At 41.5% G+C, this 18,532-nt stretch overlaps 1 protein-coding gene across 1 annotated transcript; it reads left to right on the forward strand.

Moving 5' to 3' along the window:
* Nucleotides 1-1,503: 1,503 nt before the first annotated feature.
* On the forward strand, nt 1,504-18,120 carry LOC137449618 (chromodomain-helicase-DNA-binding protein 1-like). Its single transcript, XM_068155310.1, has 13 exons — nt 1,504-1,536; nt 2,149-2,297; nt 2,575-2,671; nt 2,762-2,857; nt 3,863-4,039; nt 4,244-4,404; nt 6,666-6,707; nt 11,458-11,588; nt 13,046-13,184; nt 13,889-14,039; nt 14,902-15,024; nt 15,387-15,539; nt 17,842-18,120. Exons 2-13 carry the CDS (start codon nt 2,218-2,220, stop codon nt 18,118-18,120), a joined length of 1,629 nt encoding a protein of 542 aa, XP_068011411.1. The 5' UTR covers nt 1,504-1,536; nt 2,149-2,217.
* The last annotated feature ends 412 nt before the right edge of the window (nt 18,121-18,532 follow it).

Consider the following 18,532-nt stretch of genomic DNA (forward strand, 5'->3'; position numbering starts at 1 on the left):
GCCAGGAGACATCTCCCCCAGTTACTGGCTGACGGAGGAGGAAGAAAAGAGAGTGTGCTAGACTCCGCACTGGATCTTATAGTGGTGCAAAGGATTGTGGTAGGAAATACTACATAATTTCCTGTGTCCACCCCTCTCGGCTGGACTTCTGGACACAGGAAGTAAACATTGCAGGGGGACACCCAGCTCAAACTGCAATAGTAGGATATATTTCTCTGTGTGTTAACCCTCCTTTGCTCCCCCCTCCTTTCTGGAGGTGGCAGGGGGGGATCCTGGCACCACTGAGTCCAGGTAAACAGCCTACCTGGGTGTGGTCTCACCCCTGTATTACACAAGAGGCAGGCTATATGTTTGTTTCCCTGGCTATAGCATATACTTAGGCCATATTTTGTAGGTGTCAGTTCATTGGTTAATGTTTGCGTTAGCAACAGATGCTTATTGGACCAGTATTCACTGGGGCAAATGGTAAATAGGGGTCGTTTGGTAAATGAGCCCCCCCACCTTGGTGTTGGAGCCTGTGTGTGTGCGCGTGCCAGTGCTTCAAGAGGCCTCGTGGTCCTTTGCCACCGTCACCCAGCTGCGTGCGGTGCCGTCGACAGCACTCCGTGGGATCAACCGCTGCGTGATCCATCGCTGTAGGAGAAAACCTGGTAGCCCGTGCGAACCAGCGTTGCTGACCTGCCACAGCCCCCCCACCAATCGAGGAACCTTTTGTATCCTGGGAGAGAACAGCAGAGCCACGCAGTGCAGCCACGCAGCCGGCGCCATTTCCTGTCTCCTTATTACGGCACATCCGTGCCACGTTGTCTGGACTATAAACATTATTAAGGAAACATTCCACGAAGTTCTCAGCTTGTGAGTAAGCCAAGCCCTTCTTTATAGAGCTTCAGTTAGGGTAGCATTTATATTGCTCCGGGTGGAGGGTTGCCGGTCACTGACCAACCCCTCCCCCGCCACTCTCTGACTCAGTTTAGATTATAAGTTCTGTGAATCATTTTGATTTAAGTGCCCATACATAACATTCTGTAAAGATAGTTCCACTAACTGAATATATTGATACCTGTGAAGGGTGACTGTAAATACCCCGTTACAGAGTTTGTATATATGTAGAAATAAACTTATATTTTCATTGATACATCTGCCACTCATTTCTGAGGGCATATCCACTACATGGTGTTACAGCATCAGTGGATAAGGGAAGAGCAACTGATGTCATCTACCTGGACTTGTGTAAAGCATTTGACACTGTCCCACATGACATCCTGGTCACCAAACTGGAAAAGCATGGACTTGAGGGGTGGACTACTTGCTAGATAAGGAATTGGCCAGATGGCCGCACTCAGCTAACATATAGAAAGCTATTTCTTATTTTATGATTTCAGGACTGACTTCTGCTTCTTGTTGTCTACCAGAGCTGGAGGGTTGGGTATAAACTTGGCATCTGCTGACACTGCAGTGATAATTGATTCTGACTGGAATCCACAGAATGTTCTGCAAGCACAGGCTAGAGCTCATAGGATTGGACAGAAGAAACAGGTATGCTCCAAACCTGAAGGAGGGTTTCATCTGGTAGCCATAAACTGTCTGGACCATCACAGTCCTCATGTATTTTGAGAATAACAAGTACCTGCCAAGAATGTCTAAAAATGTAAATAACACCAATTTGGCTTTAAAAAAATAAATAAATTAAATCTCCCTATAGAGATATGGATGAGCAGGGAGAAGAGTTGTGGACTTGTCCTATGTTCATTGGCATCATGTTACTCTAGTAACTGCTATACTTTGTGCACATCTGTTTTACTTAATACTTTGTAGTTCTCTTTGCATTTCTTCCTTGCAGAAGACTTCAAGTATTAATCAGATATAACACTTTTCCTTGTGGACACGATAGTGCCTGATCATAGAAGTTTAAAGAGGAGAGGTCTAAGAATTTATTTCTTTTATTTTTAAAAATAATTTATGTAGATATTATGGTAACTGATGGTTTCACGTATGAAATACTGGTTCAATAAGATTTAGAAGATTTTTAATCACAACTAACATTTCTCCCTGTTGTTGCTTCAGGGTTTTCTGTTAACTTCATCTGAATATTGTTTTCATGTGTAATTTGTGAGCATGTAAATGAAGCCTTTTTTATAATACGCATAGGTAAATATATATCGGCTAGTCACAAAAGGATCAGTAGAAGAAGATATTCTTGAAAGAGCTAAGAAAAAGATGGTGTTAGATCACTTAGTAATTCAGAGAATGGACACTACAGGGAAAACTGTACTACATACAGGCTCTACTCCTTCCAGGTATATATGCTTACTCTCTCATATGAACTTATACTTAAGTATATCCAACTATATCAGTAAAAATACAAGTCATTTTACTTGGTTAATAAAAGGCAAAAAATGTGTGCTAAGAAGTTATCTAAGTAAAGAATGCAAAGTATATTGTTTTTGTACATTTTAAAAAACTGTATTAACAATATTTTTAAGTCAAAAGGATGCTTAATTGATTCATGATTATAGTGATTTGAAAAAAATTCACTAAGATAAATGTGTTTATCTGAAATTTTCTGTATTTCAGCTCAACACCTTTTAATAAGGAAGAGTTATCAGCAATTTTGAAGTTTGGTGCTGAGGAACTTTTTAAAGAACCTGAAGGAGAAGAAGAGGAGCCTCAGGTAAATGAAATAGTTCATCTACACTTGATGAACAGAGAAACTAAAAATATGTATTAATTGTTTTGTTGTAAAGATAAACTTCTGTTTCAGGAAATGGATATAGATGAAATCCTAAAGAGGGCTGAAACTCGAGAAAATGAGCCAGGCCCATTAACTGTAGGAGATGAGTTACTTTCACAGTTCAAGGTATTGCTCTGTTCCCTCCCTCTTCCCTTACTTTCCTTTATAAATGATACTTTATCTTCTTTTGTACACCTCTTCATCTTTTCTTCATTCTTATGAAACAGGTGCAACAATAAGTCAACTCTGTCATAGAATGTCTTTTCACCTATGCAGGTTAATTACTGCCAGTGCAAACATTTAAAAGCGCATCATGTATTTTGCTGACAAAATAAGAAATTCACAACTATGTTAGTCTTTCATTTCATGATTAGAATACTAGGGAGAAATGATTTTCATTTAATGCTTTATGCTGATAAGCACCTGTAGTACTTCTGAAAACAGAATGAAGTTTGGATTTCTTAGTTGGTGACTTTTAGAAGCCCCCATGTAAATGTGAAGGCCAGATATGCTGACATGTATAACATTTAAAATATTAAGTGGATCCAAATTGTGTGGTGGTTTTGTGTTTGGGGCTTTTGGTTTTTTTTGTTTGGTTGGTTTTTTCCTAGATCTTTTTGTCATTGCTTAGCTGTGGTGTGTGTGGTTGTTTTTTACTTGTTTTTTGTTTAAATCAGGGAAGGACTTTTTTAGATTGATAGAGTATTAAATCACTTTCCTGCTAATCATTCATATGCAACTTATTGTGATTTCTACAGTTTATTAATATTTGGTTAATTCTACATTATTATACTTTCATATTGAGCATTCAGTTAGACTTGCTTTCTGCTTTGAAGGAAATGAAACAACAATCACAACTATTGGGGAGGCGTGTCATAGGGTATCTATATTGTTCAACTTGTAAAAGAAGAAAAAAGGTTCTTATTATGTTCAACCATGCTACATGGAGTGTATGCATTTTATATATAAAAATACTTTCATTAGAGACATTTTATATGTGTACATTTTATGTATATATTAATAAAATATGCCATTCTGAACTAAGTTTTCCTAAAATATTAATTATTGACTCTTTGTTTAAATAAAGTCGTATATCGATTTGGTGAAAATGTTTATGTTCCAATACATAAGGTAGCTAACTTTTCCAATATGGATGAAGATGACATTGAGCTGGAACCAGAACAAAATTTAAGAAACTGGGAAGAAATCATTCCAGAAGTTCAGCGGCGACGAATAGAAGAGGAGGAAAGACAAAAAGAGCTTGAAGAAATATATATGCTCCCAAGGATGAGAAACTGTGCAAAACAGGTATCTCTGGGTTTTTACCAACTTTGATTTTTATTTTGTTGTTGATTGGTTGTTTTTTCACTGCTGGTGTTTTGGTTTGTACTATTGGGTTGAGTGGTTTTCATGCATGGCACACACAAACACACACAGTTTGACAAGGCTAGATGACACATTAATAAAATGTTTTAGTCACATAGCTTTGAACTCCTTAATCTGAAATTCCAGATCAGCTTTAATGGAAGTGAAGGGAAACGCAATAGGAGCAGAAGATATTCTGGATCTGATAGTGACTCCGTTTCAGAAAGAAAACGACCAAAAAAACGTGGACGACCACGAACTATTCCTCGAGAAAATATTAAAGGATTTAGCGATGCAGAGATTAGGCGGTAAGATGTGGGGGGACATGCATGTTTAAAGGGACAAAACATTTTTTTTAAAATAATAATTTTAGAGTTTGAAAATATGGAAAACAGTCTTTTCCTGAATTTAGCTGAAAATAGGCATTTTAAGGCTTTACTCAGTATTCAGTATTCAGTATCACTAAGGTTGGAAGAGACCTCAAAGATCATCAAGTCCAACCTGTCACCCAAGACCTCATGATTAGAGTAGGGAGGACACTACTGCCCACTACAGGCTTGAACTCACAACCTTCCCATTAAGGGTCTGATGTGCTACCAACTGAGCCACGACTTTGCTACTACTCTCTGTAGTTTGGGGTGCCTATGTAACAGGATTTGCAACTATTTTGTTGTACTGGCTGGAGGGTAGCCCTGAGGAGAGAGACTTGGGGGTGCTGGTGGACAAAAAGCTCAACATGAGCTCTCAGTGTGCACTTGCAGCCCGCAAAGCCAATCAGATCCTGGGCTGCATCAGGAGAAGTGTGGCTAGCAGGTCGAGGGAGGTGATCCTCCCCCTCTACTCAGCCCTGGTGAGACCCCACCTGGAGTACTGTGTCCAGTTCTGGAGCCCTATTACAAGAGGGATGTGGAGGTGCTGGAACGTGTCCAGAGAAGGGCCACGAGGATGATCAGAGGGCTGGAGCACCTCTCCTATGAGGACAGACTGAGGGAGTTGGGGCTGTTCAGTCTGCAGAAGAGAAGGCTCCGAGGAGACCTAATTGTCGCCTTCCAGTATCTGAAGGGGGCCTACAGGAAGGCTGGGGAAGGACTTCTCAGGATATCAGGTAGTGATAGGACTAGGGGGAATGGAATGAAGCTGGAGGTGGGGAGATTCAGGCTAGATGTGAGGAGGAGGTTCTTCACCATGAGAGTGGTGAAACCCTGGAATGGGTTGTCCAGGGAGGTGGTCGAGGCCCCGTCCCTGGGGGTGTTTAAGAGCAGGCTGGATGAGGCTCTGTCCAGCCTGATCTAGTGTGGGGTGTCCCTGCCCATGGCAGGGGGGTTGGAACTAGATGATCCTTGTGGTCCCTTCCAACCCTGAATGAAACTATGAAACTATGAAACTATAAGAATAACACTGAGATTGAAAAATCTTCTGAATTAGTTTGCAGTCTTTTAACATGTATTATCTTCCTGTGTCCCCTGAAGACAGTGATTTCAAAACCCAGTTTCTAAAATGGGTGACCTCTTTTTTTTTAACCCCACATATAAAACATTCTACTTCCCATGATTTTACCTAAAAAATATAGCTGAAGAAATGATTCGCACATTTTTATTTTAGAAATACCTACAAAAGATTTGGTGAGTTTTGTTCAGTTTTATGTTTCTTGCAATGGAAATTGGATTAATGTTATATGGTGCTTTTTAAAACTTTAAAAAAGCTCTCCCATGTGTGTCCCCTCCAAACTTCTTGTGCACTCCCAGCCTACTTCTTGGTGCAGTCATATAAGGAACAGAAAAGGCCTTGACTGTATAAGCACTGATCAGTAGTGACTAAAATATCCCTGTATTATCAATACTGGTTTGGTCACAAATCCAAAGCATACCAGCAGATATGATGCTCTGAAGAAAAGTAACTTTATGTCAGCCAAAACCAATACATAAGTGAATCTGCACAGCTGGTCACATCAACATTTGGTGCTAAAAGTACTTCCTTGGTAGAAGGAGAAATTGTTTTGCTTTACTTTGACTGGTTTATGAAATGCTACTTTGCCCCTGTAATTTAAGTATTCATTTTTTTCTAAAATGCTGTAAAGCTTAAAAACTATTCTTAATTATATAAATAACCAGAAAGAGTCTTGTTTCCTTTTCGTTTCAGGTAACATATAATGGTTTGCTGATTTTGTCAGGGATATCCTTGTACTTGCATTCCTTTATCTTTCATAGTCTGTTTTCTTAAGTCTTAAAATCACCTCGAAACTGCAACTAGCTCATCTTTATCATGAGAAACTTAACATAATGTCTGAATTCTCTATTTAGTATAAATCCACATTTGATTTTTATGATTAGGCACATTACATTACTGAATCCTTTGTTTTGTGAAGCTTTTTTTTTTAAATGTCAATTACTAACCAAAATGGAACTCCAGTTTTAAATGTGGGTTATCTTGATATACTAAGATGTCCTACTCTCTCTAGTTCTTATTTTCTTTGCATTACCCACGTAGCCTTGTACTAAGACTTTATAAATGCATTTTACTCACTCTAGTTAAGCATACATTTTTTAACTGCAAAATTTTCTATTACTAGGTTTATCAAGAGTTACAAGAAATTTGGTGGCCCACTTGAAAGGTAAACTTATTTGATTATATTTCTATAGCAACTTGGAACCTCATTTTCATTTAAATATACCACAAAATCTTAGATTGAAGAGAAAATAGTGTGCCTAATCTTTTGTCTTGACTGTGGTAGTAAGAACTAAGTTCAATTCTCACCCCCCCCCCCCCCCAAACCACAGCTAACTCAGTCGGAGAAGCAAATGGAAAGGCTATATTTTTACAAGCAGAATGAAATGCAATGAATATATACAAAATATACCGTATTTGCTGAGAGAGCTGTCAAAGGAGCTGGCCAAGCCGCTCGCCATCATTTTTCAGCAGTCCTGGCTCACTGGAGAGGTCCCAGAGGACTGGAAGCTGGCCAACGTGGTGCCCATCCATAAGAAGGGCCGGTTGGATGAGCCAGGGAATTATAGGCCTGTCAGCCTGACCTCAGTGCCAGGCAAGATCATGGAACAGGTCATCCTGAGTGCAATAACACAGCACTTAGAGGATGGCCAAGGGATCAGGCTCAGCCAGCATGGATTTAGGAAGGGCAGGTCCTGCCTGACCAACCTGATCTCCTTCTATGATCAGGTGACCCGCCTGGTGGATGTGGGGAGGCCTGTGGATGTAGTTTACCTGGACCTCAGCAAGGCCTTTGACACCGTCCCCCATAGCAAACTCCTGGCCAAGCTGTCAGCCCATGGCTTGGACGGGAGCACACTGCGATGGGTTAGGAACTGACTGGAGGGCCGAGCCCAGAGAGTGGTGGTGAATGGTGCCACATCCAGCTGGCGGCCAGTCACTAGTGGTGTGCCCCAAGGATCGGTGCTGGGCCCCATCCTCTTTAACATCTTTATTGATGATCTGGATGAGGGCATTTAGTCGATCATATGTAAATTTGCTGATGACACCAAGCTGGGGACAGGAGTTGATCTGCTGGAGGGTAGAGAGGCTTTGCAGAGAGACCTCGACAGGCTGGACAGATGGGCAGAGTCCAATGGCATGAGATTTAACACATCCAAGTGCCGAGTTCTGCACATTGGCCACAACAACCCCATGCAGAGCTACAGGCTGGGGTCAGAGTGGCTAGAGAGCAGCCAGGCAAAGAGGAACCTGGGGGTGCTGGTTGATGGTAGGATGAACATGAGCCTGCAGTGTGCCCAGGCAGCCAGGAGGGCCAATGGCATCCTGGCCTGCATCAAGAACAGTGTGGCCAGCAGGAGCAGGGAGGTCATTCTGCCCCTGTACACTGCACTGGTTAGGCCACACCTTGAGTACTGTGTCCAGTTCTGGGCCCCTCAGTTTAGGAAGGACATTGACTTGCTGGAACGAGTCCAGAGAAGGGCAACGAAGTTGGTGAGGGGCTTGGAACACAAGCCCTATGAGGAGAGACTGAGGGAGCTGGGGCTGCTTAGCCTGGAGAGGAGGAGACTCAGGGGTGACCTTATTGCTCTCTACAATTACCTGAAGGGGGGTTGTAAACAGGCAGATGTTGGTCTCTTCTCCCAGGCACCCAGTACCAGAACAAGAGGACACAGTCTCAGGCTGCGCCAGGGGAAGTTCAGGCTGGAGGTCAGGAGGAAGTTTTACACAGAGAGAGTGATTGCCCATTGGAATGGACTGCCCGGGGAGGTGGTGGAGTCGCCGTCACTGGAGGTGTTCAGGAGGAGACTTGACAGGGTGCTTGGTTACATGGGTTAGTTGATTAGGTGGTGTTGGATGATAGGTTGGACACGATGATCTTGAAGGTCTCTTCCAACCTGGTTTATTCTATTCTATTCTATTCTAAAGTATATACAAAAATACACAGGAAAGAACGTAACACAAAAAACTCCCTCCCAATGGAGGAGGGTTCCCCCCAAAACCCCCTTTTCCCTCTTCCTCCTTTTCTCCCAAAAAGGATTAAAGAGAGAAAATGGATATTAAGGGAAATTTTGTTAGCTCAAAGCAGTTGTTAAGGGAGGGAGAAAAAAGTTAGTAAGTTCTTATCTCATTAGTCCAAGGTCAGCTCCGGCAAGAACAGAAGAGAGAAAAAAACCTGCACAGCACAGAAACAGCCGAACAGACTGAACTGAAACTAAAATCCTTAAAGTTACATTCCTACTGATCTACCAATGAAATTTGTTTAGAATTATCTTTGTGTTCCTTTTTACAACAAAACTTTGAGCTAGAGTGTTCTGTAGCTGTCTTTTCCTTAAAGGCACAGCCTAAAACTGTCACATTAACTAGAACTTGAATATTAAAGGGATTTTTATTCATATATGGTATGCATGTAGGCAGCCCATTCCACAGATCTTCAAATTTTGCAAGGCAACTTGTTTTTCTTTATACTTTGCCTACTGTCTTGTTTAATCTGCATTAGCAACAATTGTTCAGTTTTCTTTTTTGATACAGCGGATAAAGCTCTAGGCTTTCCACAGACTAATTGCCGGGTGTGAATTTTTCTCATTGTCAATTCTTATTTTAAGCTTTCCATATTACTCTGTATTTTGAGAATAATTTCCTACCTTCATCTTTTTCAATAGTATTTATAATCTGTGTGGTCTTACTATATATAATTTAGTGTGACCAGCAGGACCAGGGAAGTGATTGTCCTGCTGTACTCAGTATCACAGTATCACAGTATCACTTAGGTTGGAAAGGACCTCGAGGATCATCGAGTCCAACCTATCAACACAGACCCCATGACTAGACCATGGCACGAAGTGCCACGTCCAATCTCCTCTTGAACGCCTCCAGGGACGGCGACTCAACCACCTCCCTGGGCAACCCGTTCCAATGACGAATGACTCGCTCGGTGAAGAACTTCCTCCTCACCTCGAGTCTAAACCTCCCCTGTCGCAGCTTGAGACTGTGTCCCCACTCAGCATAGGTGAGGCCGTGCCTTGAGTACTGGGTTCAGTTTGAGGCCCTCACTACAAGAAAGACATTGAGGTGCTGGAGTAGGTCCAGAGAAGTACAATGAAGCTGATGAAGGGTCTGGAGAACAAGTCTGCTGAGGAGCAGCTGAGGGAACTGGGGTTGTTTAGTCTGGAGGAGGCTGAGGGGAGACCTGAAAGCAGGTAGCAGTAAGGTGGGTGTCAGTCTCCTCTCCCTAGTAACAAGTGGTAGGACAAGAGGAAATGGCTTCAGGTTGCACGAGGAGAGGTTTAGGTTCAATATTTGAAGAAACTACTTCACTGAAAGGGTTTTCAAACGTTGGAACAGTCTCCCCAGGGAGGTGGTTGAATCCCCCCCCATCTGTGGAGATATTTCAAAGATGCAGAGATGTGGTGCTGAGTGACATGGGTTAGCACCAAGCTTGGTAGAGTTAGGGAGTGTTTGGACTCAATGATCTTAAAGGTCTTTTCCAACTGAAATGATTCCTTCTCTATTTAAAAAAATGTGTAGTAATGTAACTCAAAACTGTAAAGTTAGGGTCCTTTATAGTTCCTGTTGTATTGTCCTCATTGTGAAACATGCTTTTTAATGGTTTCTGTAATCTTTCTATAGCTGCTTTATACTGCATGGATGTGGTGGTTTGGCTCTGGTCTGGAGGCCAGATACCCACCAAGCCGCTCTATCACTCCCCCTCTTAAGTGAACAGGGGAAGAAGGGAAAGAAAATATAACAGAAGCTGGGGAATAAGATAGGAGCAATTTAATAACACTAATAAGCAAACAGGAAATAGACCACGCGGAAGCAAAAGAAAGCAGAGAGAGAGATGTTAGTCTCTACTTCCCATCAGAAGGATGGTGGTCGGTCTCGGGAAGCAGGGCTCTCTAAGCTTGGTGGTTCCTTGGGAGGATAAATGCCATGGACGAATCCCCAAACTTCCTTCTTTCACGTCCTTCTTATACCTGAGCTGATGTCATATGGTATGGAATACCTCTTTGGCCAGTCTGAGTCAGCTGGCTCAGTTGTGTCCCCTCCCAAGATCTTGCCCACCCCTCAATGTACTCTTGGGGCAGGGAAATGTTGAAAGGACACAGCTCGGATACTGGATTCAGCCGTAGCCAAAACACTGCTGTGTTATCAACTACTGCTGCAAAAACCCACAGCACTAGAACGATGCTGTGAGGAGAATTAACTCCACCTCAGCTCAACCCAATACAGTGGATCAAAATTGTACACAACACAGGAAGTGTGGGTGAATGATAACTTACATGATCACTTCTCTAATTTGAAAATCTGAAGGACTGATTCATAATACTAAAGTTTTATAGATGTGTGATAGTTTCAGGCTGTGCCTTTAAGAAAGATAGCTGCAAATTCTCTAGCTGAATAGTTGAGTGCAAAAAGGAAAATAAGAAAGATAATTCTAAATGAATTTCATTGGTCAGATGAGTGGGATGTAGTTTTACGATCTTACATTCTTTCCTCATTCCGTTCACTCCGTCTCTTTCTGCTGGCATGTCTGCTTCGCAAAGGAGTTATCTAATGGCCCTGAGATAAGCATTACTGACATACTAATGATGCTTTTGAGCTAACTAAAAATCCCTCTAACATTTTCTCCTTTTCTCTTTTCTTCTGATTAACTAGAGAGAAAAGGGAGGGAGAGGTTGGGGGGAGCGAGGTGGAATCCTCCTGCCCAAGGAGGATTTCTGGTGCTGGTTGCTTTTTGTAAATACTTGTATAATCTTGTGAATACTGTGTATTTTTGTACATATTCATTGCATTCCTTTCTTCTTGTAAAATACAGCTTTTCATTTGCTTCTCCGACTGGCTTCAGCTGAGCTTCTGTTTGATGTGTGTGGGTTAAACCATCACAAGATGTAAAAACATATGTTTTCTTACAGGTTAGATGCTATAGCTAGAGATGCTGAGCTAGTTGATAAATCTGAGATGGACCTTAGACGTCTAGGAGAACTTGTACATAATGGATGCATTAAGGCTTTAAAGGACAATTCCTTTGGACAAGAAAGAACAGGTAAAGTGTGTTTGGACGTGAGGGAGAGGAATAAAAAGTGTCAAGAGATCTGAATAATTCTTGTACTCTGATTACGACAAAACAATTGTGTTGACAAAATATTATCATGATAGGTGATTTAGAAGAAAGGATTATAGTAAGAAGACATTTGGGTTTTGATTTTTTTCCCTGTTTCCCTGAGCAAGTTGTAGTAGAATGTAGCATGTTTTTGCTTTACCATGAAATTTTAAATTAATCTCCTATTATTATCTGGAATATTTTGAGGTTCTGGAGTTTAATTAAAGTGTTTCATAGTTTCATAGTTTCATAGTTTCATTCAGGGTTGGAAGGGACCACACGGATCATCTAGTTCCAACCCCCCTACCATGGGCAGGGACACCCCACACTAGATTGGGCTGGCTAGAGTCTCATCCAGCCTGCTCTTAAACACCCCCAGGGACGGGGCCTCGACCACCTCCCTGGACAACCCATTCCAGGGTTTCACCACTCTCATGGTGAAGAACCTCCTCCTCACATCCAGCCTGAATCTCCCCACCTCCAGCTTCATTCCATTCCCCCTAGTCCTATCACTACCTGAGATCCTGAGAAGTCCTTCCCCAGCCTTCCTGTAGGCCCCCTTCAGATACTGGAAGGCCACAATTAGGTCACCTCGGAGCCTTCTCTTCTGCAGACTGAACAGCCCCAACTCCTTCAGTCTGTCCTCATAGGAGAGGTGCTCCAGCCCTCTGATCATCCTCGTGGCCCTTCTCTGGACACGCTCCAGCACCTCCACATCCCTCTTGTAATAGGGGCTCCAGAACTGGACACAGTACTCCAGGTGGGGTCTCACCAGGGCTGAGTAGAGGGGGAGGATCACCTCCCTCGACCTGCTAGCCACGCTTCTCCTGATGCAGCCCAGGATCTGATTGGCTTTGCGGGCTGCAAGTGCACATTGAGAGCTCATGTTGAGCTTTTTGTCCACCAGCACCCCCAAGTCTCTCTCCTCAGGGCTACTTTCCAGGCAGTCACTGCCCAGCCTGGATTTGTGCCTGGGATTGCCTCGACCCAGATGCAGGACCCTGCACTTGCTCTTATTGAACTTCATGAGGTTGGCTTGTGCCCACCTCTCCAGCCTGTCAAGGTCCCTCTGGATGGCTTCCCTTCCCTCCAGCGTGTCTGCTGCACCACACAGCTTGGTGTCATCAGCAAACTTGCGGAGGGTGCACTCAATGCCACTGTCCATGTCACCCACAAAGATGTTGAATAAGACAGGTCCCAGGACTGATCCCTGAGGGACTCCGCTTGTCACTGGCCTCCACTGGGACATGGACCCATTGACAGCCACATTTGATTAAGAAAAATTCATTTGCTATAATCAAATGTCTGCTGCTATCATCAGACTTTCTTTTTTCTTTACGTTTGTCTATAAGATGCACATAAAGGCTAAATATTTTAATAATTTGGTCCTTTATTTTAAGGAAGCAGACTTGGGAAAGTTAAAGGCCCAACATTCCGAATATCAGGAGTGCAGGTGAATGCAAAGCTAGTCATCTCTCATGAAGAAGAGTTAGCACCATTGCACAAATCCATTCCTTCAGATCCAGAAGAAAGGAAAAGGTATTTTGTTTCTTTTCCTAAAGGAGACCATAATGTAGAAAGTTATTTAAAGCTTTTATGCATTTATTTAAGCAATTCAGACTCTAACCACAGTAGGACAATGATGTCACTCCATTCCCTTTAAGAGCTGGCAGCAGTAATCTGCTCCACATCCTTTCTTTATTCTTTCTTCCCTCTCCTTAGAAGCTAGCTTTGGCCTCTGAACTGTATTCATTGGGGATTGTGTTCAGTTACTCTTAATTATTCCAGACTAGAAATTAGGCTTGTTGAGGAGTTGCTTTGTGTCATCTTTGTTTGAGAGAAAGCAATATTTGTCAAAGTGGCAATTGTTGGTATTTGTTTAACTTGCAGAACGTTTTAGCTTGCTATCTTGTGTATCATAGTCCCTAGACTATCTGCTTATTCAGTTAGCGGTTACACTTTAGTAACACTTTAAGCTTATCTTAATGGTTAGCCAGTTCTGATTCAATCCATGGCCACAGATAGATGTCTGTTGTTCTTTATATCTTCATCCTTATGTGCTTTAAAAGACATTTCAATACTGATTTCAATAAATATTTTATAGATATTGAAACAAAAACATTACGCATATCTAGATTACTTACCTAAATATACCAGGATCTTAGTGCTGTGTGCCATGTTCACTTCTCCCTTACTAAGTTTGAGAAGATTGCTTATTTATGTTTCTAATTTATTTCTACTAGATACGTCATCCCATGCCACACCAAGGCAGCTCATTTTGATGTAGATTGGGGTAAGGAAGACGATTCCAATCTGTTAATAGGTATCTATGAATATGGCTATGGCAGCTGGGAAATGATAAAAATGGATCCTGATCTCAGCTTGACACAGAAGGTATGTCATCTACAAAATTTCATCAAGGACTTTTTTCCTTTAGGTAATAATACTAATAAGAACAGTTACTTAAAGTCGTGCTCCTTTGTATCCTTCTGGTAAATTAGATTTCAAGATTTTGTGTATACAGTTGAAGTATACCTTCTTGGAGTCTATGTTCCTGTATTTCTATGTATTTGGGTCTCTGTTACTTGAATTTGTTCTCTTTTCTCTTTTGCATCTCTAGTTTCAGTGTTCTAGTTGTGTTAATTTTATTTTTGATCTTTTGGAAGGAAGGTTGTTCATCGGATTAGAAGTAGCGCAATAGCTGCTTAGAAGTAGTTAGAAACCTTTAGGGAAAGACTGGAGTGAAGCAAACTCAGTGACATTGTCAACAACCTGTAGCTTTGGGATTTGAAGAGCCAGGGTTGTATACAAATCTGTTCAATGATGTCTTGTCCCTGCCTTCCATTAATTTGCTTGTTTTATGAAACCACTCATTTACATTTTTGGCTTCTGAGTTAATGCATTTAGAAGCGCAAGGCAGAACTAGATCATCTGTGGAGAAAGTGGTATAAGAGCTCTGAATGTTTTAGATAAACTGAGAGTGCAAACAGAAATCTCATACTAGTTTCTTGACTTTACTATAAACTTTACGGAACCATTTCCAAGATTACATTAGTTGTGTGTTTGGGGAAAAATAAAACTTTTAAGAAATTCTCCGTTCCTTGAAGCATGCTGGCATACTGGTCAGGTTGTAGTTGTAGTATTGGGGTTTTATCATCTTTTTAATTCAACTTTTTCTGTTCCCAGTGCTCCAGACTAGCAGCTTCCTAATTTGATAATGTATACTTGTCGTTGATGCTACCATTGCTCTCCTCAGATTTTACCTGATGATCCAGATAAGAAGCCCCAAGCCAAGCAGTTACAGACCCGTGCAGATTACCTCATTAAATTACTGAATAAAGACCTTGCAAGAAAAGAAGCACAAAGATTTACTGGTGCAGTAAGTAAGGCTTGATATTCAGTAGCAAGACAACATAATATGCTTAAAGGCATGTTATCAGATACTTATTTTATTCTTACTTCCACTCTGCTTTGCGTAATTTTTCTCTGTATTGCTAATCATATTATATGAGACTAACTCAAGGAATTATTTGCATGTTTAATATTGTTTTATTCTCTCTTATTTTTATCTATGCTTTACTGTTGCATTAGGCTCAGTCTCCAGTCCTGAGAAAAGTTGTGGTCATTAGTGGCAATAATTAAAATGAATACTTTCTTTAACATAAAAAGCAGAAATTTTCTGCAATTGTGGTGTGAAGACACTTGTCAGTTGACATAATAAAGGTACTAATTTGCATTCAGGGAAATTCAAAAAGGAGGAAAACAAGAACAAAGAAGAACAGAGCAACAAAAGCTGCAAAAATTAAAGAAGAAATAAAAAGTAACTCCTCATCATCCCCCTCAGAAAAATCTGATGAAGATGATGAGGATAATGAGGTAAACATCATTCATACGGTAAAGATGTCTATTCAGTTGTTTCTATAAGTAATGCTTTCTATTTGATCTTCTGTTTGACTTAATAAAATTGAAGCGCTTGAATGGCATCCTCCTCCTGTGCATCAATATAATCACATGGAAGATTATATCTATTTTAATTTAATGATAAGACTGTAGCTCAGACATTCGGATTCATTTTTCAAATTATAATATCATAAAATAATGTTGTCACCCAATTACAAGTGACAGTGTTCTTTAATGACTTAATCATTGTATCTGCTAGAAATGCAATTTTAATATAAGATCTGAATATAAAACTCATGTTTCTGACTAAACCATTATTACTACTGATAATGATTCTTCAGGTAGCAAATTTTGTTCAGGGTCAGAAAAAACAATCAATCTTGATTAGAAAGAATCATAGAATGATAGAATCATAGAATCAGTCAGGGTTGGAAGGGACCACAAGGATCATCTAGTTCCAACCCCCCTGCCATGGGCAGGGACACCTCACACTAGATCAGGCTGGCCAGAGCCTCATCCAGCCTGGTCTTAAACACCTCCAGGGATGGGGCCTCAACCACCTCCCTGGACAACCCATTCCAGGGCTTCACCACTCTCATGGGGAAGAACTTCCTCCTCACCTCCAGCCTGAATCTCCCCACCTCCAGCTTCATTCCATTCGCCCTAGTCCTATCACTACCTGAGATCCTGAGAAGCCCCTCCCCAGCCTTCTTGTAGGCCCCCTTCAGATACTGGAAGGCCACAATAAGGTCACCTGGGAGCCTTCTCTTCTCCAGACTGAACAGCCCCAACTCTTTCAGTCTGTCCTCATAGGAGAGGTGCCCCAGCCCTCTGATCATCCTCGTGGCCCTTCTCTGGACATGTTCCAGCACGTCCATATCCCTCCGGAACTAGATGCAGTACTCCAGGTGGGGAGAACAGCATGAATTAGTGATGTTTTGAGGCATTGTAACAGGAAAGAGTTAATTGGAATTTGATGAGAAGTACCCAGCTGCCTGGGGCTGCCTGGGAATATTTGGTGTTTGATCAGAAGCTCACGGCTGCACGAAAAGAGTAATGAATAACATGCATCTGCAGGTTCCTCTGTTTATAAACTAAGTGGGGATGGGAATGTATTGAATGTGTTGACATCCTGAGCTAACCGCAAAAGTCTTTCAAACCCCTCGTAGAGGTCAAATGGACCTGGAGGAAGATAATGATGAGGAAGGCTATTGCTGGGCAGGGGGCATGCGACCCCCTGAGCAGGCTGCACGCATGAGTAGTAGGGCAAGAAGTTATATAAGGCAATTGCGAAATATGGGAGGGGCTTTGGCTCCAAGACCCGGCCTCCTGTGATGTCTTGGCCCGACGTCACGGGACGCGGGACCCTTTAAAAAAATGAAGATCGCTACTGGCGAGGTTCTGCCGTTTCTCCAATCCGACAAGATTTGGTTCTGCGGAGACACCCACCTGGATGGGAAACGGACAGCTCCGCCATCTTGTGATCTTTGGTACCACCGTGTTACTTATTGAGTGTTTAGGGTAAGTTAGTTGTGCTTTGCTTTGGATTGGGCTCTGCTTTTGGGTTGTGGGTAGCTTGCGGGGTTGTGCCTTGGTTTTGGTTTTCATGCCTTACAGCACTCCGGTGCAACCTCATATGCCTTTATAATAAAATAAAGTCGTACCTATTGGCACCTGTGGTATGTATAATTAATTAATTCCCCATCTGAAAGAACTCACTAATGCAGGCATGCAAGTGAATGCTTCTGTATATGTCAGGTCTTTCATTATTCTAATAGACTACTTAACTTTGTTATGTTTTTATTACTTCTGATGTATTACTTTAGGCATTTGTTTTCGTTGAGTTGCTTATTTAAATTTATCACACAGCAGAAACCACTAGAGAGGAAAAAAACCCAAAAACAACCAAGAAAGAAACAACAGATTAAGGTTTTTGGGGGGGGTGTCACATTGTGACTTTTAAGGTAGCTACCTACTTCCTTACTGTTTTTAGCTCTTTTCCTCTTAACTGCCTTTTACAGGGGCAGATTTGTTTAGGGATATGAAAATTAAATGGACTTAATCCCTCACTCCCTCATTACCCCTCCTCAATCAGTACTTCTTTTGTGTCACATCAAGGAAATGAGTGATTAGTCCTCATTTTGTTTCACGACTGCATCCAGCTCCATTTCATAGGTGTAAAACCTAAGTCTAAAGAAATCACACACTGATGAAAAGTACATTTTAATGTGATGGTTACAAAACTTGTATAGTTAGGAACTCAGTTTGATGCGACAGATATACTTGTGTATTGCAGGATGAGATTGTTTCAGTGAAACAGCCACATAAAAAAATAAAAGCAGAAGAAAATGAAAAAAAGCCTGAGTCAGATTTTGGTATAAAGAAACAAACTGAAGAAAAAAGAGAGACAAAAGAAAAAGAAAATAAGAGGGATCTGAAAAGGGAGAAAAAAGAAAAAGAGGATAAGAAAGAATTAAAAATTATCAAAGAAAATGGAGAAAAATTAAAAGAATCTACACAGAAAGAAAAAGAAGTAAAGGAAGAAAAGGTAAGTAGGCTTATTTTTCTTATATAGAACTATGTGGTGGGATGGAAGGGGTAAGGCTGAGAAGCCTCCTCCCTTCCCCCTTGTAAAGTAAAAGGGAAAAAAAATTGAAGGGAAAAGAAAAAAAAACTCGCAAGCTGAATTAGCAAAGCAGTGGAGCTATATTTACAAAGCGATGTAGGGTTTGCAGGGGATTATTTACAAATTTACAATATCTACAATATATACAAAGATATACAACAGAGTAACACAGAAATGAGAGTGCCCCCCTCGGCAGAGAGGGGTCCCCCACCTCCGCTCTCCCCTCTCTTCCCCCCCTTTCCCCAGAATGGGATAGAAAGAGAAAGAGAAGAGAGGAAAAAAAAGTTAGAAGCAGTTCGTGTTAATTGGAAGGGAGTTAGTATACAGGCCTGTTATCTGGTTTTCAAGGCCGAGGCCTTGG

Source organism: Melanerpes formicivorus, unplaced genomic scaffold, assembly GCF_026170545.1.
Source record: "Melanerpes formicivorus ecotype bairdi unplaced genomic scaffold, bMelFor1.0.p_v2 SCAF_31, whole genome shotgun sequence".
Classification (NCBI taxonomy): Eukaryota; Metazoa; Chordata; class Aves; order Piciformes; family Picidae; genus Melanerpes; species Melanerpes formicivorus.

Bases quoted from the DNA above. Each gene is read 5' to 3' on its own strand.
- LOC137449618 (XM_068155310.1), top strand. From the start codon at position 2,218: ATGGTGTTAGATCACTTAGTAATTCAGAGAATGGACACTACAGGGAAA. The intron at 2,858-3,862 runs GTATTGCTCTGT...CCAATACATAAG, and splicing joins AGTTACTTTCACAGTTCAAG to GTAGCTAACTTTTCCAATAT. The intron at 6,708-11,457 runs GTAAACTTATTT...GTTTTCTTACAG, and splicing joins TTTGGTGGCCCACTTGAAAG to GTTAGATGCTATAGCTAGAG.